The 18,926-nt window shown below is 42.0% G+C and overlaps 2 protein-coding genes and 1 long non-coding RNA gene across 3 annotated transcripts; all 3 read left to right on the top strand.

Moving 5' to 3' along the window:
• The first annotated feature begins 1,239 nt into the window (after window positions 1-1,239).
• Window positions 1,240-1,788, top strand: LOC126976364 (uncharacterized). The gene is made up of 2 exons (XR_007731896.1): window positions 1,240-1,359; window positions 1,436-1,788. It is a non-coding gene; the product is annotated as an uncharacterized LOC126976364 (long non-coding RNA).
• A 3,027-nt stretch (window positions 1,789-4,815) lies between these two features.
• LOC126976355 (probable malonyl-CoA-acyl carrier protein transacylase, mitochondrial) lies at window positions 4,816-15,380 on the top strand. The gene is made up of 4 exons (XM_050824654.1): window positions 4,816-5,323; window positions 12,268-12,673; window positions 14,866-15,002; window positions 15,277-15,380. Exons 1-4 carry the CDS (start codon window positions 4,974-4,976, stop codon window positions 15,299-15,301), a joined length of 918 nt encoding a protein of 305 aa, XP_050680611.1. The 5' UTR covers window positions 4,816-4,973; the 3' UTR covers window positions 15,302-15,380.
• LOC126976357 (probable malonyl-CoA-acyl carrier protein transacylase, mitochondrial) lies at window positions 14,671-18,925 on the top strand. The gene is made up of 3 exons (XM_050824660.1): window positions 14,671-14,814; window positions 15,089-15,160; window positions 18,530-18,925. The coding sequence occupies exons 1-3, from the start codon at window positions 14,782-14,784 to the stop codon at window positions 18,923-18,925; spliced, it is 501 nt and encodes a 166-aa protein (XP_050680617.1). The 5' UTR covers window positions 14,671-14,781.
• The last annotated feature ends 1 nt before the right edge of the window (window position 18,926 follows it).

Raw genomic sequence — 18,926 nt, 5'->3', positions numbered from 1 at the left:
TAATGCCCAGATCTAAAATTATTAAGGGTTGGAAGGTGAGTGCATTGAAAGGCATTGAGAATAGCGGTAATTTCGAAAGTTGAAAAAAGGGGTTAAGGAGTTGAGAGTACAATAGGTAACTATGGGCAAGACATGATCTCTTATCTTGAGAAATTTAGTTATTGTTGTATAGGCCAACTAATTGATCTAATTTATGCAGCAAAGGGTGATCCCGGAATTCCGCAAATTTAAAAAACAGTTTATTAGCGAGGAACTGTCGACGAAGCGAGAGGGGAGGTTCTACACACTCGACCTGCATAGCATTAATAGGACTAGATTTCATAGCTCCTAATATAATGCGCAAACATTTTGCCTGTAATTTGTCTAACTTATCTAAACCTGCCTTATTGCCTGGAACCAAAAGTAACGTGCCATAATCCATGTGGCTACGAATTATGGCATTGTATAGCAATCTTTGGGTGAAGGGGTGAGCCCCCCACCAAACGCCAGATAATGAGCGAAGGATATTAATATTTTTTTCACACTTTTGGGAGATGTAGTTAAAGTGCTTTACACCTGTCAATTTTTGGTCCAACCATACACCCAAGAACTTAACATTATCGACAAAAGGAACTTCAATATTGTAAATTTTGACTTTGATTACAGGGAGACGTCTTTTGTTGGTGAATAAAACTACCCTACTTTTAGAAGGTGATAGTGTTAGCCCATGTTGCAAGAGGTATGATGAGAGATATTCTAGAGCATGACTCAAACGAATAGAAGAAGCCTGTATAGACTTATCAGAAGTATATAGAACAATATCATCTGCATATTGCAAGATTTGGCAAAAGGGGGTAACTGTGCTAGAAATATCAGAGGTATACAGGTTGTATAGTAAAGGACTGAGAACAGAACCTTGAGGTAAACCTTTCCAAACTGTTTTAGGAGGTAGGTATGAGGATGGGCCTTTAATGGTAATTGTTCGCTCCATTAGCATATTGCATATGAATCGAGTTAACTTCGCTGGAATACTCAGCTGAATGAGTTTGCTCCTGAGCAGAGGAAGAGACACGTTATCATATGCGGATTCTATATCTAGAAAAACTGCCAAAAGAGGTTCTTTTTGGAAAAGGGCTAATCTTATATCAGTGGTAAGGATACCCAAGCTATCTAATGAGCTCTTCCCCTTTCTGAATCCAAACTGGGAATCGGAAATGAGGTTATTGTATTCAACAAACCACTCAAGTCGATGATTGATCATATGTTCACATATTTTTGCAAGAGCAGATGATAGGGCAATAGGTCTATAACTGGTGGCTTTAGATGGACTCTGACCTGGTTTGAGTATAGGAATGATCACTTGATTTTTCCAAGATGGAGGTATGGCACCGACATCAAATAGGTTATTGATAATTTTGAGATAATATTCTTGGGATCTGATTGAAGATTGTTTAAGGAAAGAATAGGGGATGCCATCGGCCCCGGGAGAAGTGTCAACTAAGCCATCCAATGCCAGAAGGAGTTCTGAAAAAGAGAAAGGGGAGTCTAAACTATGAGTTGATGAGAGAGGGATTGGAGGTGAAGGGAGATAGTCTTCATTAGGAACTGAAGGGGGTGACAACCTATCTGCAAAGGATTCAAGCCATACAGATGGATCTACACTTGAGTCATGCTCTGAAGGATTGTAAGAACCCCTAAATTTTTTAACTTGTTTCCATACAGTTGTAGATGGAGTACAGGGAGATAAGCTCTGGCAAAAATTGATCCAACCTTGTTTTTTCTTTTTGGCAAATAAATTAGTGGCCTTGGCAGCAGCTTTTTTATAATTAATGAAGTTGGTCAAAGTCATGCTCCTATTATATGTTTTTTCGCCTAATTTTCTATCCTTAGCAGCCTTGGTGCAATCTGAATCCCACCAAGGAGTTGAAATTTTACTATTGGATGGTTTTTTTATGGGAAAATTTTGGTCAGCACTAAATATCATGGCCTCTGCTAATATAATAGAATTGTCACTATATAATAGAATCAGCACTAAATATTATTTATTATAATTTTCAACAGCATTTGAATGGTTAGGATTGGGAAAGCTTAAAATTTTTTCATCAAGGCAAGTGGAAAATTGCTGCCAATTAGCATTTGTTAATCTGTATTTGAGAGAAGGGGAAAAATTTTGAGCAGGGATTACTTTATCAGGTAATGAAATGATAATAGGATAGTGATCACTGCCATTGGAATTTTGAAGGATGTTCCAAGAAATAAGAGAAGCAAGACAAGGAGAACATAGGGTCAGGTCAACTGCACTTTTTGGATTTTGAGAAGGAGCAACCCTGCGGGTTGGAGAGCCATCATTTATTATGCAGAGATTACATTCATCAAAAATATCAAGAAGGGAAAGAGAAAAATAATCAGTAGTGCTAGAGCCCCAAGACATGTGATGTGCATTAAAATCTCCCATTAGAATCATAGGAGAGGGAATAGACGAGATTAAATGGAGGATGTCTGCAATCATAGTTGAATGAGGTTGAGGGATGTATATAGAGACCATGGAGATGTTCAAAACTTTTGCAGCAACAATATTTATACCAGGATGTTGGTTTGGAAGGATTATTGGGGAAAAGGGAAGGGTGCGTCTTATAAATAAGGCACAGCCTGCACCAACACCATCTGCTCGATCATCCCTGAGGCATGCATAGCCCGGGACCCTGAAGTGTGATCCAGGGGCCAGCCATGTCTCAGATATGGCGATGGCAGAGGGAAGGTATTTATTTATAAGATGAATAAGGCTTGGTTTCCTAGGACGTAGGCTTCTGGTGTTCCATTGAAGGATGGTCACTGGGGCCATGATTGTTACAAAGGGATAAGATGTGAGATAGTTTATGGGCAACGTTGGACGGTATGTTAAGAGTGTTACTTGATATGAGACTTAGAATGAGTGAAAGGAGAACCTCCAGGAGGTTTTCATTCTGTACTGTAGAGGAGGGAATAGACTGATGCATTAATGCTGAGCCATTGGGGAACACTGAAGGTACCTCAGCAATAATGGCCTGATGAGCAGCTTTATCATAGGACTTGCTTAATGGGGCTCTAGAGTGTGGAAGAGAAGTAACAGTTTTCCTATATGAGGTAGTTGGAGCAGAAGGAATACTAGTCTGGCTCGTGTGGGTTGTAGGGGCATTATGAGATGAGGAAGGATTACTTAGAATTTCTGTGAATGGCCTTGTAGATTTTGGGCAACGCTTTGCTGCCTCTACATAAGAGATGTTCTCTTGTGACATTATTATTTTAATTGTTCTTTGCCTACCATGTTCAGGACAACCTTTGTTGGTGGAAAAATGTTGTCCAGAACAATTAATACAATTTGCATCTTTTTCTAGTATATTACATGAGTCACCAGAGTGGGATTGGGCACATTTATAACACCTTGAGTTGGATCTGCATGTAGTTTTAATGTGTCCAAATCTGCTGCAGTTCTGACATTGAATGGTGGGGAAGAGGTAAGTTTCTACTGGAAGGGAGTTATGGAATAGGAATATTCTGGTAGGGAGTGATTGTCCTTGGAAAGTAATAACTATAGTTTGGGTTGGGATCCAGGAAACTTTATTATCCTCAATAACTTTTCTATTGAGTCTGCGAGCTTTTAAAATCTTTCCACAACCTGTGGGAAGATCAACTGACTCGACAAACTCATTCATGGATAAGTCCACCGGAACCTGGCGGACAATACCCATCTTTGTAATATTATAATTAGGTATATTTGCTTCATATTTGTTTGCAGTTAAAAGTGGGGTATCTAAAAATTTGTTGGCATCTGATGCTGATTTGAAGGTTACTGCTATTTTATTCCTACCAACTTTTTGAATACCATCCGGGCATATATTGGCAACTTTATGTCTGTGTAAAAGTTGACCAAATTTTATAGGTCTTATTGTTAAACCTGAAGAGGGATCTTCTTCAGTGCGGGAAACATGAATAATAAATGGACCTTTATCTAATGAAGTGTATTCTTTAATCCCCACAACTAAAGTTGGGTGATTATATATATTCTGTATGGATGCAGAAGCCATATCGGTATCAATAATTGTCTTTTTAGAGACTGCATTTGCGTTATGTGTTGCGCTGTCCTGTAAGCGACGTTTCGATCCAGGTAATGGAATATCCGGAGGATCCGGAGGTTCTGGGGGGGTTATATCCATAATGGATAAGTTGGTAGTAAGTCTAAGTTAGTAAGCACGCAATTAGATATCTATGTTAAATTGTTAATAAATACTTACTAGTAAAAATACTCCACCACCAATAAGATAATAAAAACTGCTATACACAAGTTATTAATAGGCACTGTGAGAAAATGTAATTATAAACTGTAATAACACTCGACTCACGCGTGTTAGCTACCGAAAAAAAAAAACGAAGACTATAAATTCATGACCGGCACCTGCGTATAGTCGGCCACCCTATATGGCAAATAAAAGTCCTCGTGGTCTTCCGAAACTGTACGCGAATCTGAGTATTCGCTACTTTCAGAGGTGGAATCTAAAATAGACTCACCTTTACCTCGTTCCGGCTTGGTTTTTTTCCGCCTTTTCGACATCTTTTAGCACAAACCTAAATCACTAAATATATAGACTTTTACTTATACTAAACAAATTAAATGATAAACATATACAAATACTTATATACCTACTTTTCAAAAATATGAGGATTATATACAATATAATAGAAATATTTAATTTTATAGTTAAAAAGACCGCCCTAAGCAATCAAGAGTTCCCGCGCTTTTTCGTACCAAAGAGTATGATAATATATAGGGCCTAGTACCCATCTTAAGCATCATATTAGTCTGTGCTAGTACCTACCAAAAACAACCAAATCAAAACGATAAAGTATTTTTTAAATAACGAGTTTATTTTATTATGATTATATTGATAATATTTTATTAATGTGAAAATAGTGATAGTTATAACCTATGTGTGAAATAAATAAATAAAACATTCATCATGATAATATATTCGCTTCTTAAATCACAACTGAGACGTCCAGTTTTCAGAGCTCAGGTGCAAAAACGTCTTAATTGCTCTGGATCAGAGAGCCCATTGCGCAAGCTACTTCGTGATTCAAGTTCATTCGGTGAAATTCAAATCGACAAAGCTCCCGATGGAGATCTCTTATGGGCGACTCAGCCATACGCGGTGAAGGCAAGCGAAGAACCTACGAGAGGTGTAGATCCTACTGAAGCCACAGTCCTACTCTTTCCTGGTCAAGGATCAGAATGGGTAGGGATGGGTCAATGTTTAGACAGTGTACCTGCTGCCAAAGAACTGTATGAATTTGCATCCAGCATTGTTGGGTAACTATGTGAATATAATAGTAATTTCTTATTATTAAGCCCAGGATAATTACAGGGCAAAATGTATTTGCCTAAATTAAAGTACATCCTGAAGTTATTTCTAAAATTGTTCACCAGAACATAGGAGGTACCTCAAGTAAGGAATTAGAAATTAAACTGTTTTTGAGCTGCTGTATATAGATATATTATGTATTACAGAACATTGGTGTAAAAGTCATCAGCTTTAGTTTTAGGTAACAAAGTATTCAGTTAATTTTGTATAAGTAGGGGAATACATTGATGTTCCCTAATTATTATTAATAACAGATTATAACGTAAAAATAGAAGATATATTGTTAACCTGTATAAAGAACAACTAATTGAGATAGCTTGTATAGAATTAGAGCAATTATATTATAGTAAGTGTATACTGCCCCCCCACTGCATCATATGAACTATTTCAACAAAGAATGGAAGAGATCCCATCAAAATTTAGTAAAACCAGCAAGTCAATTATTGTGTATGGAGATTTTAATATAAACTTACTTGAACCTTCTGTCAATTGTACTTCTTAATCTTTAAAATATACAATTTATTATTAACATATTTCAAAGTTTTAATTTGTTCATTGTGTTTCGGGAACCTACTAGAATCAATTCTACCACAGCAACCTGCTTAGGTAATATTTTTAGATATCCTCCTCCTGCCCAGGCATTTAACCAAATGCCTTGTAATTTGGCCCGGTGTCATTTATAAAAGACATGAATATTCACGTGCTTCCTGCCCAAGACAAGTAAAGACATTATTTTTGACTTATGAGTATGTAGACTTTTTGAACAATTTTTTCGGATACCCTTGGACTATTCTAAATGCATTAGGGTAATTCCAAAGTCTGATATATTTCGTCCCTTTGTTAGCACATTGGGTACAATTAAATAAATTACCTATGTATTTGTCCTTTATGAAAGACATAGGGTATATTTAAATGAAAGGATATAAATTAAATCAATCTTTAATCTTAAAATCAGTCTCAAAAAGCTTGTAAATCAATAATTAAAATACTAAAAGCTTAAATATAAATTGGATCTCGAAATCTTGGGTGATCGCCAATTCCAAAGCCAAATTGGCTTCAAAGAAGCTGAGCGTCATACATAGAGCACGGCAATATTTCCCCATATTCTAGCGCTCTGCAAAGCACAAGTCCAGCCACATATGGAGTATTGCTGTCATCTCTGGTTTGGCTCACCCCAGTATCAGCTCGAACCATTTGACCTCGTGCAACGCAGAGCAGCTCGAATTGTCGGGGACCAACCATGATGATCAATCATTTCACATCAAATTTAAATCTTTCCGACATTGCATAGCTTCTGGCACGTTGGAACTAAATAGCTTTGTTGCAAACTTTACTTCATTATTTGATTATGGTAGTTGATATAGTGATCTGTCTTTATTAGAAAGATGATATTTTTCATTTTCTTGCATTTCATTTGTCATAGTTAAATGATGCAACTGTACTTTATTTTTTATATTTGTTAATCAATATTAGTTAAATTTCAAAAATTTTGCGTATAATTTTAGAATGTGGCACGGATCTTATTATAACAATTAATTATTTTGTAATAGGGTGTTCAAATTTCACATTTCCATTCTGAAACGAACAACCCTGATGATGTGTCATCATTGCTACATTCGCAGCACACTCATCAAATGTCAGTGCTACTATTTTGATACCTACCTGGTGGATACGTTCAATGCATTGCTTGGCTAGTTCACCACGTTGAGCTCCTGTGATTCCATCTATTAGAAAAAAGGCTACCGCGAACTTAAAATTACCATTAATGGCAGTAATAAGAATAACTTAACCCTTTACGCTTCAGCTAGAAGGTCACCATTCAACCCCATTCCCATGTCAATGTATCTGTAAAATTTCTGTACCAATGTAGCTAATAAAGGATGTCTGTCGATGATTCTTGCGTAAATTTCAATGCTGCAAACGTTCCTCTAGTAAAACCTGGGTCTCCACCTATCTTTGCATACCATTTCATTAATGTTTGCGGAAGAGGTAAAGAACAATTAAATATAGTACATACATATTTATAGGCTCTAGGTGAAAAATAATGGAGAGTGGGTAAAACTATGGAGTTCTGTTTTTAATTGTAAATTTCGAACTTGCCGAGAAACCAATTCAGGACCCGGTTAAATAAGAAAAGAATACTTAATTTAAAAAAATTAAAAAACTTCGTTTAAAAACCGACTTCAAAAATTTAAAAGTATAAAATAACTTAATAAAGATTTAATTTAATACACCTCTTATACAAACTTGATATTTTTAATATTAATAAAATACTACCTAGTGATAGGGTTTAAGTGGATGCCTGCCCGCTTGGGTTGTTTTGTTCTAGACCAACAATTCCGCTTAAAGTCATGCATGGCGAGTGTAGGTACCCTCTATTTACATTTGGCTTGAGCACTTATCTACCTTTTTTACAATATAAATGATCTATCGTACTTATTGTTTTTTTTATAATTAATTAGTCTGGTCATAAATACTGTTACAATTACAAAAAAAATATTACATTTGAATTTGGAATCTGTCATTTTTATATGATTGGTCATTGAGTTTTCTCATTTTGGCGCCAATACATTGTACAATATTTTGCGATATTAAAAAAACACCCGACTTCAAAAACACTATTCCAAAACAATAGATATAATATGCACCAAAAATTGCGTATTTTTATACAATCTAATTAATAAATCTAATTCTACACTGGACTGCAAAAGTAAGTATCACACTTTTCAAATTAATTTTTTTTCTTAACTATAGAAGGTAGAGATTTAAGATTAAAAACATTTTGTTGCAAATTTTATAGGCTTTAATTCTTAGAAACTAAAATTATACATAAGTAACATTTTTAACTTAAAAAAGATAAAACAATGAAAATAGACATTTTTAGATTAGTGTAGAAAAATTCAACTGAAATGTATTACATGTTATTTAATTTTTAATAACTGGTATTGCCTCCTCGAGCTCTGATTACAGCTTCGAGCCGGTTTGGCATACTGAACACTAGGTTTCGGAGTGGATGTTAGGGAATATTCTCCCATTCTTCTACCAGGGCCTGCTTTAGCGCCCTGAGGGTAGTAGGTGGTGGTCTGCGATTTCTGACTAGCCTCCCAAGCTCATCTCAGGTGTGTTCAATCGGGTTGAGTTCAGGACTTCTTGATGGCCAAGCCATCACGCTGATACCAACCTCCTGAATATACTCTTGTACGATATGAACCGTGTGTGGCCGGGCATTATCATGCATCAGCATCGATCCATCACCCATATTTGCTAAATACGGCCCTGCATACTCATTGAGAATCTCTTGAGCATATCTTTGCCCAGTGAGGGTGCCATTTTCTATGGCTACTAGCTCTGTGCGACCTTCTGAAGATATGCCAGCCCATACATGTACACTGCCTCCACCGTATTCCTATTGTATCCTCCACGGGCTCTTTTGAATGTTGAAGATGAGTGAAACTACGATAGTCAGTAAGGAAAAAAGTATATTGTCCGAAATACTTATTCGAATGAGCTAATGACTGTGGTGGTGATTGGTGGCAAAACTATAGGTTGATATTAATTAATTTATGGCCTGATTTATGGCTAATCGCGACTCCCTTGATGGAGAATTAAGGATTATGAGCACGAACGAATCCCTTGGCGGATCGATGCATACTGAAGCAATTTTAAAGTAATTATTAAAACGCGCGTGTCGCGTAAAAATGCTGACTTGAGAAATGTGCGGTTGCACCGTACAGGACTCTTTCTGAGATGCAGGCTTGAAGGTATCGCTCACCAGGTCGCCTGTAAACACTTCGCCTTCCATCAGAAGTGTAAAGGGAGAATCGAGACTCATCTGCAAACAAAATTCTTGACCATTCTTCTTCATCCCACTGCATGTGTTCACGGGCGTATCGCAGTCTCGCTACTCGATGCTGTCTCTCGAGTTTTGGGCCACTCTCTGGTCTTCGGGGTTTCAAATTTGCTTCAGCAAGTCTTCTTCTCACTGTACTGTCACTAATGTAGTCCCTCCGGGTCTGAAGTAGCTGTTGCTGGACTTCAACTGCATTTTGGTGGCGATTTCTTAACACAGTGGAAATAATATAACGATCTTCTCGGGCACTGGTACACCTGGGTCTGCCATTACAAGGTCTCCTCAGATGGTGTCCAGTCTCTTCGTACCTTCGCTTTACCTTCTGGACCGTTCGTATCGTCACACCCACCATTCTTGCAGTGCGACGCATACTGATGCCTAGCTCAGGTTTAGAGAGTACGGCTTGCTCTAAACGACATGATAATTTGGAGACCCTAAAACAATCAGTAAGATTGGCAGTTATGAATTTTCCCATGGAGTGCGTGCTTCTATTGATAACTGAAACTGGCCTCAACGTTTAAAGGACTGAATTGCAGCCAATGGAAACCACTTCGAATAAGCTTTTTATATTTTAATGTTAATTTTTTTTTGTATTAAACTAACACACTGTAAAAGTAATAAATGTTATTTGCAATAGAAGATTTTTTTCTTTGTTTTATCATTTATAGCAAGACTAGGTATATGACGGGGCAAGAGGCTCACGGGATGGGGAGTGGCGAGACAATCGCCCATGGAGAGGTGTCAAGAGATGCGTTGCCGGCTTTTAAGGTGTATGCTCTTTTCTTGAAGGTCCCTAAGTCGTATCAGGGGGCCTACTATCAACTTTAAATAAGCGATACAATTCCGATGCAGTTCAGTTTATGTACCTAAACTGAATCGCTAAAATTCGTACCATGAAGTGCCTTTTACTGAATGGCGTTTGGATTGATTATGCAAAATGAACGAAATAAATTTGTCCGCGGTGTGAGAAAGAGGTGACGCTTTACAGTCATTGCATAAGTTTGTCTCTATTACTCGAACCATATGCGTTGCGTTTCGAAACCTAAAATGATATGATTTTAGCGATGTTTATATTATTTTTGGTATTTATTTTCAGTATTTTGTTTTACAAAAAAGTCCAATAAAGTATTCTCATCACATCTTTCATCAATAAAATTTTCCGTTTCTGTATGTTTTCACTATTTTTTAAAAGTTATTAACAACACGATTCACTTTCGTCTAAGGAAGTAGCAACTTTTTTCGAATCGCTCACTTTGACACATAAGCTATCCAGTTTAGGTTGAAATATTACCTCATGGTACGAATGAATGAACGAACTGAATCTATTCTATTCTATTCTTCCTACTATGGCTCCTGTGGAAGGTATACCACAAGTTTGCCAATGTCACGTTAAGGTAGACCACCAAGCTTAGAGTATTCTTTTACTAATTTTAATGGTAGTGATCGGTGCTTAAGATTGAAACAAGTTTTATTTTCTTATACCTGAAACAAATATAAATGCTGTTAGGACTATAAGGGACATACACAAATATAATTACTTAAATTATTTGATATAAGTACTTAGTGCTATTTACAACTTAATCTTATTTATTTTAATATATTTACACAAAATATATACAAAAGGAGTGAAAACTAGGGAGAGGAGACATTTAATGGAAGTTGGGCGGGGAATTTCTGGAGGTAAAAAATTGTATGAAGAAGGTTGCATTAAAGGGCAATTGAAGAATAAATGATCCACGTTTCCCTCATCTAGACCACATTCACACAAGGAATTGTCCCTAATTCTTATTTTAGCCAAAAATACTGGGGTATAAGCATGATTAAAACGTAAACGACAAATAGTTGAAATCACTGACTTGTTGGGAATTTTAAATTTAGAGAATCAAGGTTTCTGAGGAATTACGGGTTGTAGATCTCCATAAAATTTGCCTTTAGAGTTTTTGGAAACTTGCCAAATGCTGGACCAACTCTCATGCAACTTGGGTTTCTAATATTGAGGTCATAGCATTCTTTCAAAGATTCCCTTATTTTAAATATAATTGGAAAATTACTTTTAGACCTAAATGGATTGACAGTATTGATTGAAGGCAACTTTTGGAGTCTAAAAGCTTCAAGAATGGCAATTGATTCCCTAGTGAAAACAGAAGTGATAGATGGGCAGCTGTAACTAAGTATAATTCTTGTTGAAGGAATCCATGCTGCAGCACCAACAGGGCTCATGTCTGTTTTTGAAGCATCAGTGTAGATTTTATGCCAATTTTGAAAATCAGAGTACATTATCTGAGAAAAAGTTTTATTGGCTTCTATGGAAATCTATACCTAAGTTTAAAATTACAGATGGTTGGAAAGTGAGTGCACTTTAAGGCAAAGTAAATAGAGGCAATTTAGAATATTGGAAGAGGGGGTAAGAGAGGTGAGAGAATAATAAGTAACTGTGGAGAATGCAGGGTCTTGTGTCTTCAGGAATATTATTATTATTGTATAAAGCAAATAGTTGGTCTAATTTTGGAAGCAAGGGATGTCCACAACATTCAGCTAATTTAAGAAAAAAATTATTGGCAAGGAATTGACGGCGGAAAGTGAAAGGGGAGGTTCCACACACTCTACTTGCATGGCATTAATGGGGCTAGATTTCATGGTTCCTAATATTATGCGTAAGCATTTAGCCTGAATTTTGTCCAGTTTATTTAGACCTGCTTTATTTCCTGGTATCAAGAACATAGTGAACGAACTGAATCAGTTTGCTATTCAATTGACATCATTTTTGACATTCAATTGACATCATTGCGATTTAATCAGTTGATTTGACGTCAGCCTAAATTAGATAGCTCTAATCACGTCGTGGGACGAAATAGCAAGGCAGTTCATTTTAGGTTGTCAATTGAATCGCAATAAGAGTTCATGGTAGGCCCGCAGTTCGGGATAACAGATAACGGGTAATCGATTCCTCAAATTGGCTGGGCGATGAAAGAAATTTGAATTTTTTTTTATACTTTTTTAAATTCGCATAAGTTTATGGCCCACCCTGTACTACGCCGTCAGATGGGACGTGGCGCGCGTGTGCCGGCGCGGGCCCGCCGACGAGCTGCGGCGGCGCTGCCAGACGGCCGTGCTGGTGACGTCGCTGGGCGCGCTGGAGCTGGCCCGCGAGCGGCGGCGCGGCGCCGTGGAGCGCGTGCGCGCCGCCGCCGGCTTCTCGCTGGGCGAGATCACGGCGCTGGTGTACGCGGGCGCCCTCTCGCTGGAGCGCGCGCTGCGCCTCACGGAGCTGCGCGGCGCCGCCATGCGCGCGGCGGCCGCGGAGCGCGCGGGCGGCATGCTCACGGTGTGGCTGGCGCCCGACGCGCAGCTGGCGCGCCTGCTGGCGGCGGCGCGGGAGGCGGCGCGCGCGCCCGACCTGCCCGACCCCGTGCTGGTGGTGGCCAGCTACCTGTACCCGGGCTGCAAGGTGCTCGCCGGCGACGACCGGGTGAGTCGTCATTGTTGTAATACTACATCAACATGCTCACGGTGTGGCTGGCGCCCGCGCCCGACCTGCCCGACCCCGTGCTGGTGGTGGCCAGCTACCTGTACCCGGGCTGCAAGGTGCTCGCCGGCGACGACCGGGTGAGTCGTCATTGTTGTAATACTACATCAACATGCTCCCGGTGTGGCTGGCGCGCGCGCCCGACCTGCCCGACCCCGTGCTGGTGGTGGCCAGCTACCTGTACCCGGGCTGCAAGGTGCTCGCCGGCGACGACCGGGTGAGTCGTCATTGTTGTAATACTACATCAACATGCTCCCGGTGTGGCTGGCGCCCGCGCCCGACCTGCCCGACCCCGTGCTGGTGGTGGCCAGCTACCTGTACCCGGGCTGCAAGGTGCTCGCCGGCGACGACCGGGTGAGCCGTCATTGTTGTAATACTACATCAACATGCTCACGGTGTGGCTGGCGCCCGCGCCCGACCTGCCCGACCCCGTGCTGGTGGTGGCCAGCTACCTGTACCCGGGCTGCAAGGTGCTCGCCGGCGACGACCGGGTGAGTCGTCATTGTTGTAATACTACATCAACATGCTCCCGGTGTGGCTGGCGCCCGCGCCCGACCTGCCCGACCCCGTGCTGGTGGTGGCCAGCTACCTGTACCCGGGCTGCAAGGTGCTCGCCGGCGACGACCGGGTGAGTCGTCATTGTTGTAATACTACATCAACATGCTCCCGGTGTGGCTGGCGCGCGCGCCCGACCTGCCCGACCCCGTGCTGGTGGTGGCCAGCTACCTGTACCCGGGCTGCAAGGTGCTCGCCGGCGACGACCGGGTGAGTCGTCATTGTTGTAATACTACATCAACATGCTCCCGGTGTGGCTGGCGCCCGCGCCCGACCTGCCCGACCCCGTGCTGGTGGTGGCCAGCTACCTGTACCCGGGCTGCAAGGTGCTCGCCGGCGACGACCGGGTGAGTCGTCATTGTTGTAATACTACATCAACATGCTCCCGGTGTGGCTGGCGCCCGCGCCCGACCTGCCCGACCCCGTGCTGGTGGTGGCCAGCTACCTGTACCCGGGCTGCAAGGTGCTCGCCGGCGACGACCGGGTGAGTCGTCATTGTTGTAATACTACATCAACATGCTCACGGTGTGGCTGGCGCGCGCGCCCGACCTGCCCGACCCCGTGCTGGTGGTGGCCAGCTACCTGTACCCGGGCTGCAAGGTGCTCGCCGGCGACGACCGGGTGAGTCGTCATTGTTGTAATACTACATCAACATGCTCCCGGTGTGGCTGGCGCCCGCGCCCGACCTGCCCGACCCCGTGCTGGTGGTGGCCAGCTACCTGTACCCGGGCTGCAAGGTGCTCGCCGGCGACGACCGGGTGAGTCGTCATTGTTGTAATACTACATCAACATGCTCACGGTGTGGCTGGCGCGCGCGCCCGACCTGCCCGACCCCGTGCTGGTGGTGGCCAGCTACCTGTACCCGGGCTGCAAGGTGCTCGCCGGCGACGACCGGGTGAGTCGTCATTGTTGTAATACTACATCAACATGCTCCCGGTGTGGCTGGCGCCCGCGCCCGACCTGCCCGACCCCGTGCTGGTGGTGGCCAGCTACCTGTACCCGGGCTGCAAGGTGCTCGCCGGCGACGACCGGGTGAGTCGTCATTGTTGTAATACTACATCAACATGCTCCCGGTGTGGCTGGCGCCCGCGCCCGACCTGCCCGACCCCGTGCTGGTGGTGGCCAGCTACCTGTACCCGGGCTGCAAGGTGCTCGCCGGCGACGACCGGGTGAGTCGTCATTGTTGTAATACTACATCAACATGCTCCCGGTGTGGCTGGCGCCCGCGCCCGACCTGCCCGACCCCGTGCTGGTGGTGGCCAGCTACCTGTACCCGGGCTGCAAGGTGCTCGCCGGCGACGACCGGGTGAGTCGTCATTGTTGTAATACTACATCAACATGCTCACGGTGTGGCTGGCGCGCGCGCCCGACCTGCCCGACCCCGTGCTGGTGGTGGCCAGCTACCTGTACCCGGGCTGCAAGGTGCTCGCCGGCGACGACCGGGTGAGCCGTCATTGTTGTAATACTACATCAACATGCTCACGGTGTGGCTGGCGCCCGCGCCCGACCTACCCGACCCCGTGCTGGTGGTGGCCAGCTACCTGTACCCGGGCTGCAAGGTGCTCGCCGGCGACGACCGGGTGAGCCGTCATTGTTGTAATACTACATCAACATGCTCACGGTGTGGCTGGCGCCCGCGCCCGACCTGCCCGACCCCGTGCTGGTGGTGGCCAGCTACCTGTACCCGGGCTGCAAGGTGCTCGCCGGCGACGACCGGGTGAGTCGTCATTGTTGTAATACTACATCAACATGCTCCCGGTGTGGCTGGCGCCCGCGCCCGACCTGCCCGACCCCGTGCTGGTGGTGGCCAGCTACCTGTACCCGGGCTGCAAGGTGCTCGCCGGCGACGACCGGGTGAGTCGTCATTGTTGTAATACTACATCAACATGCTCACGGTGTGGCTGGCGCGCGCGCCCGACCTGCCCGACCCCGTGCTGGTGGTGGCCAGCTACCTGTACCCGGGCTGCAAGGTGCTCGCCGGCGACGACCGGGTGAGCCGTCATTGTTGTAATACTACATCAACATGCTCACGGTGTGGCTGGCGCCCGCGCCCGACCTGCCCGACCCCGTGCTGGTGGTGGCCAGCTACCTGTACCCGGGCTGCAAGGTGCTCGCCGGCGACGACCGGGTGAGCCGTCATTGTTGTAATACTACATCAACATGCTCATTTTTTTTATATATTTTATTAATTAAAAAACAAATTTTACGTTGCGATTTCAAAGCAATAAAAGCCACTGAGGTTTGTACAATTGCTAAATTAAGTCTACACCACAGAGTTAAATTAATAAAAGAAAAAAATAGTTCACAATCGTTTGAAACTTAGTAATACATTATAATTATACAAATAAAAGTAAAAGTACTTGATACAATTAATAGTTAAGCACGATAAGTTGAAAATTCTGTTTTAAATTAGTCTCAGTCAACGAGTCGGTCAAGTCACGTGGCAGTTTATTAATCAGTTTAGGTACTATGTAAGCTGTTGTTCTTTCACCGAACGCATTGGATGCCCGAGGCATGTGCATCCGGTTTAGACTAACAGCGCGCGTATACACGGGGTGATCTGTGGCTGTTTTTAATTTATTATTAAAATAATTTTCTTTTAGTATTGAATATTCAATTCGCTTAAATATTGACAACACTTGACAATGCTTAAATAGCCCGCTTTCGTTACTCTGAAATTTACGTTTAATTCGATTTGATACTATTTTTTTAAGAATTTGAATTTTATTAATTTTGTCAAGGTACGAATTGTAAGTACGACCGTAACTGCTCAGACTTTATAGAGTATTCGATTTTTAAGAATTGAGATACTTGCAAGGAATTGTCTAAGTTTGTTGCACCACATGATTACTCCATTTAAATTTATCATCTATTATTAACCCAAGATATGTGTGAGATCTAACTATTTCCAAGGGTGTGCATTTACAAGGGTTTTTATGTAGGCAGACATGTTCGTGAGCTATTATGTTTTTTATTGGTAATTTTTTAATAAACGGTGATTTTATCAATAAGAGCTTAGTTTTATTTGGATTAAGAACAAGGCCTACATCATGACACCGCCGGGTAAGGTTATTGAGGTCCTGTTGTATAAAATCACAAGCCTTCATTGGATATTTGTCCGCGATTACGAGACAAGTGTCGTCCGCAAACTGGAAACAAGTGCAGTATTTTATACAATTTTTGGATGTTATTGACGTATGAAAGAAAGTGAAGCGGCCCTAATACTGAACCTTGAGTGGTGCCCTTTTTCACCATGACTGGCTTACTATTTTACTTATTGTCTATTTTCACTTTGTATGTCCGATTTTTTAGATAGTCACTGCACCATTCCAGTAATGGACCACGGACTCCACAAAAATCTAACTCCTAAATAAGTTGATTATGCAACAAAGTATCAAAGGCGCGAGAGAAGTCTATAAATAATACTAAAACGTGTTTTTTAAGATTTAAGTGACTATTCACTTCGTCAGTAAATTTTTCATAAAAGGTTTGAAGTATTCTTCCCAGCCTGAAATCCAAATTGATTTTGTTGTAGTACTTCATGTTTCCTGTAAAAACCATGTATTTGTTCACATATAAACTTTTCAACAATTTTATCAATCGATGATAGTATTGTTATGGGTCGATAGTTATCATAATCACTATGTTTACCTTTTTTAAATGGCCTATATTTCACACAGCCTTCTTTTAATTCATTTGGATAATGACTTTTGCTTACACTGCAATTTATTAAGTTTGCAATAGCCGTGGAGACATCTCTTCCAATTAATTTAATATCTGATACCTTGATACCATCCAGACCAGGTGCCTTACGTGAGTTTAAGTTTTTTATAATTTTATAGATCGAAACGCTTGAAGCTTTAAAAAGATACTGGAATCATTTGGCTGGCGGCATTTATTTTGTTTATATAGTTTTATGTTGCATGTTGGACTAATATCATTCACTGCATTATCAAAGCTTTTCGCAAAGTTATCTGCAATGATTTCAGTATGCAACCCTTGCGCATTGCTGAATCAATAGATGATGACACACGACCTAACATTTGGTTTATTATTTGGTACATTTTTTTTTGTATTTCTAAAGTTATTACTAATTTCTTTTAGGTAATATGAATTTTTTTAGCTTCTAAAACCTTGTGTATCTTGTTACGAACTTTATTATATTCTAATCTTAATTTAGGATCGTAATCATTATTTTTCCATTTGCGAAAGAGTTTCTCACGCTTTTTACAAAGTTCATTGATATTATTATCGATCCAAGGCAGCTTTTAATTTATTTTTACCATAATCTAAACCTATCCTTTTTTTATAGAACTTGTAGCCGCATTGTTAGCATTATGGAAGGATCGACAAATAAAATTATAAATATCATTCGGCGATTTCATGTCGTTTGTCAGAGACCATTTTACGTTTTTTAGTTCCCGAAAAATTTTTAATTAAAGACCTGATATTAAAATGTAGACATGATAGTTTTAAAGTATTTTTAGGCGGTATATGTTGTAAAAAATTATTAAGTGTGTTACAATCTCGTATTTCTTTTATATGTGTATTCATGTTATATATTAATATAAATTCATACTTATACAGGCGAGAATTTAATGAACTTTTTTATCAAATGTAAGGAAAAAAGAAACAAAAACTGTACCTAATAGCTTATTGAGGGGTAGATCCTTTCAATTTCTTTTCAAAATTAGATGAGGTCGAATACTGCTTTTCAAGGAGGTTTATGTCTTGCACTGAACGTGTTGTTGTAATACTACATCAACATGCTCACGGTGCGGCTGGCGCCCGACGCGCAGCTGTTTTACTGCTGCATTGTTTTACTCATATTCAACATAAGAAGTAATTTGTATTTTTAACATTTATTATTCTTTAAACAACTTTTCGTTTTTTGTACTAACATTATCCTAAATAATACAACAGAGCTGGAAATACCTGTAAGATAGCTATTCTGTTCATAATGTTCGTTTTATATTTTTCTTATTTTTGTTTAGTGAAGAGTAGCTTGTTGGGGTGTTTATGATAAATAAATAAATTCGGTAAATCATAAAAACATCCGAATTGTTAATAAATATGTTTTATTTAATTCTCTATACAAATATATAATTTATTATTTTTAATTATTTATACAATAAATGAAATAGTATTACCTAGGTACTATTTATATAAAGAGCTGCGGTCGCGGTAACGTCACATGTACTGAGAGGAGGCACTCGTCGACAGGCTCTCCGCTGGGTGGAGCGCGAGGGTCGCGCCCTGGGCGTGCGGCGCGCGGCGCGGGTGGCCGTGGGCGGCGCCTTCCACTCGCCGCTCATGGCGCGCGCCGAGGACGCCGTGCGGCACGCCGTGCGCGCGCTGCAGCTGGCGCCGCCGCGCGTGCCGCTCGTGTCGTGCGTGGACGCGGCGCCCGTGCGGGACGCGGCCGCCGCGCGGCGCCGCCTGGCGCGCCTCACGGCCGCGCCCGTGCGCTGGGAGCAGGCGCTGCACCGCCTGTACGCGCGCCCGCGCTCCGCGCCGCAGCCCTTCACCGTGGCGCTGGGCCCGGGCGCCGCGCTGCGCGCCACGCTGCGCCAGGTGAACGCGCGCGCCTGGGACGCGTCCGTGCTCGTGGACGTGTAGC

This window comes from Leptidea sinapis, chromosome 40 (assembly GCF_905404315.1).
Source record: "Leptidea sinapis chromosome 40, ilLepSina1.1, whole genome shotgun sequence".
NCBI lineage: Eukaryota > Metazoa > Arthropoda > Insecta > Lepidoptera > Pieridae > Leptidea > Leptidea sinapis.
The sequence above is the reverse complement of the archived record's forward strand: the minus strand, read 5'-3'. Positions and strand labels throughout refer to the sequence as shown.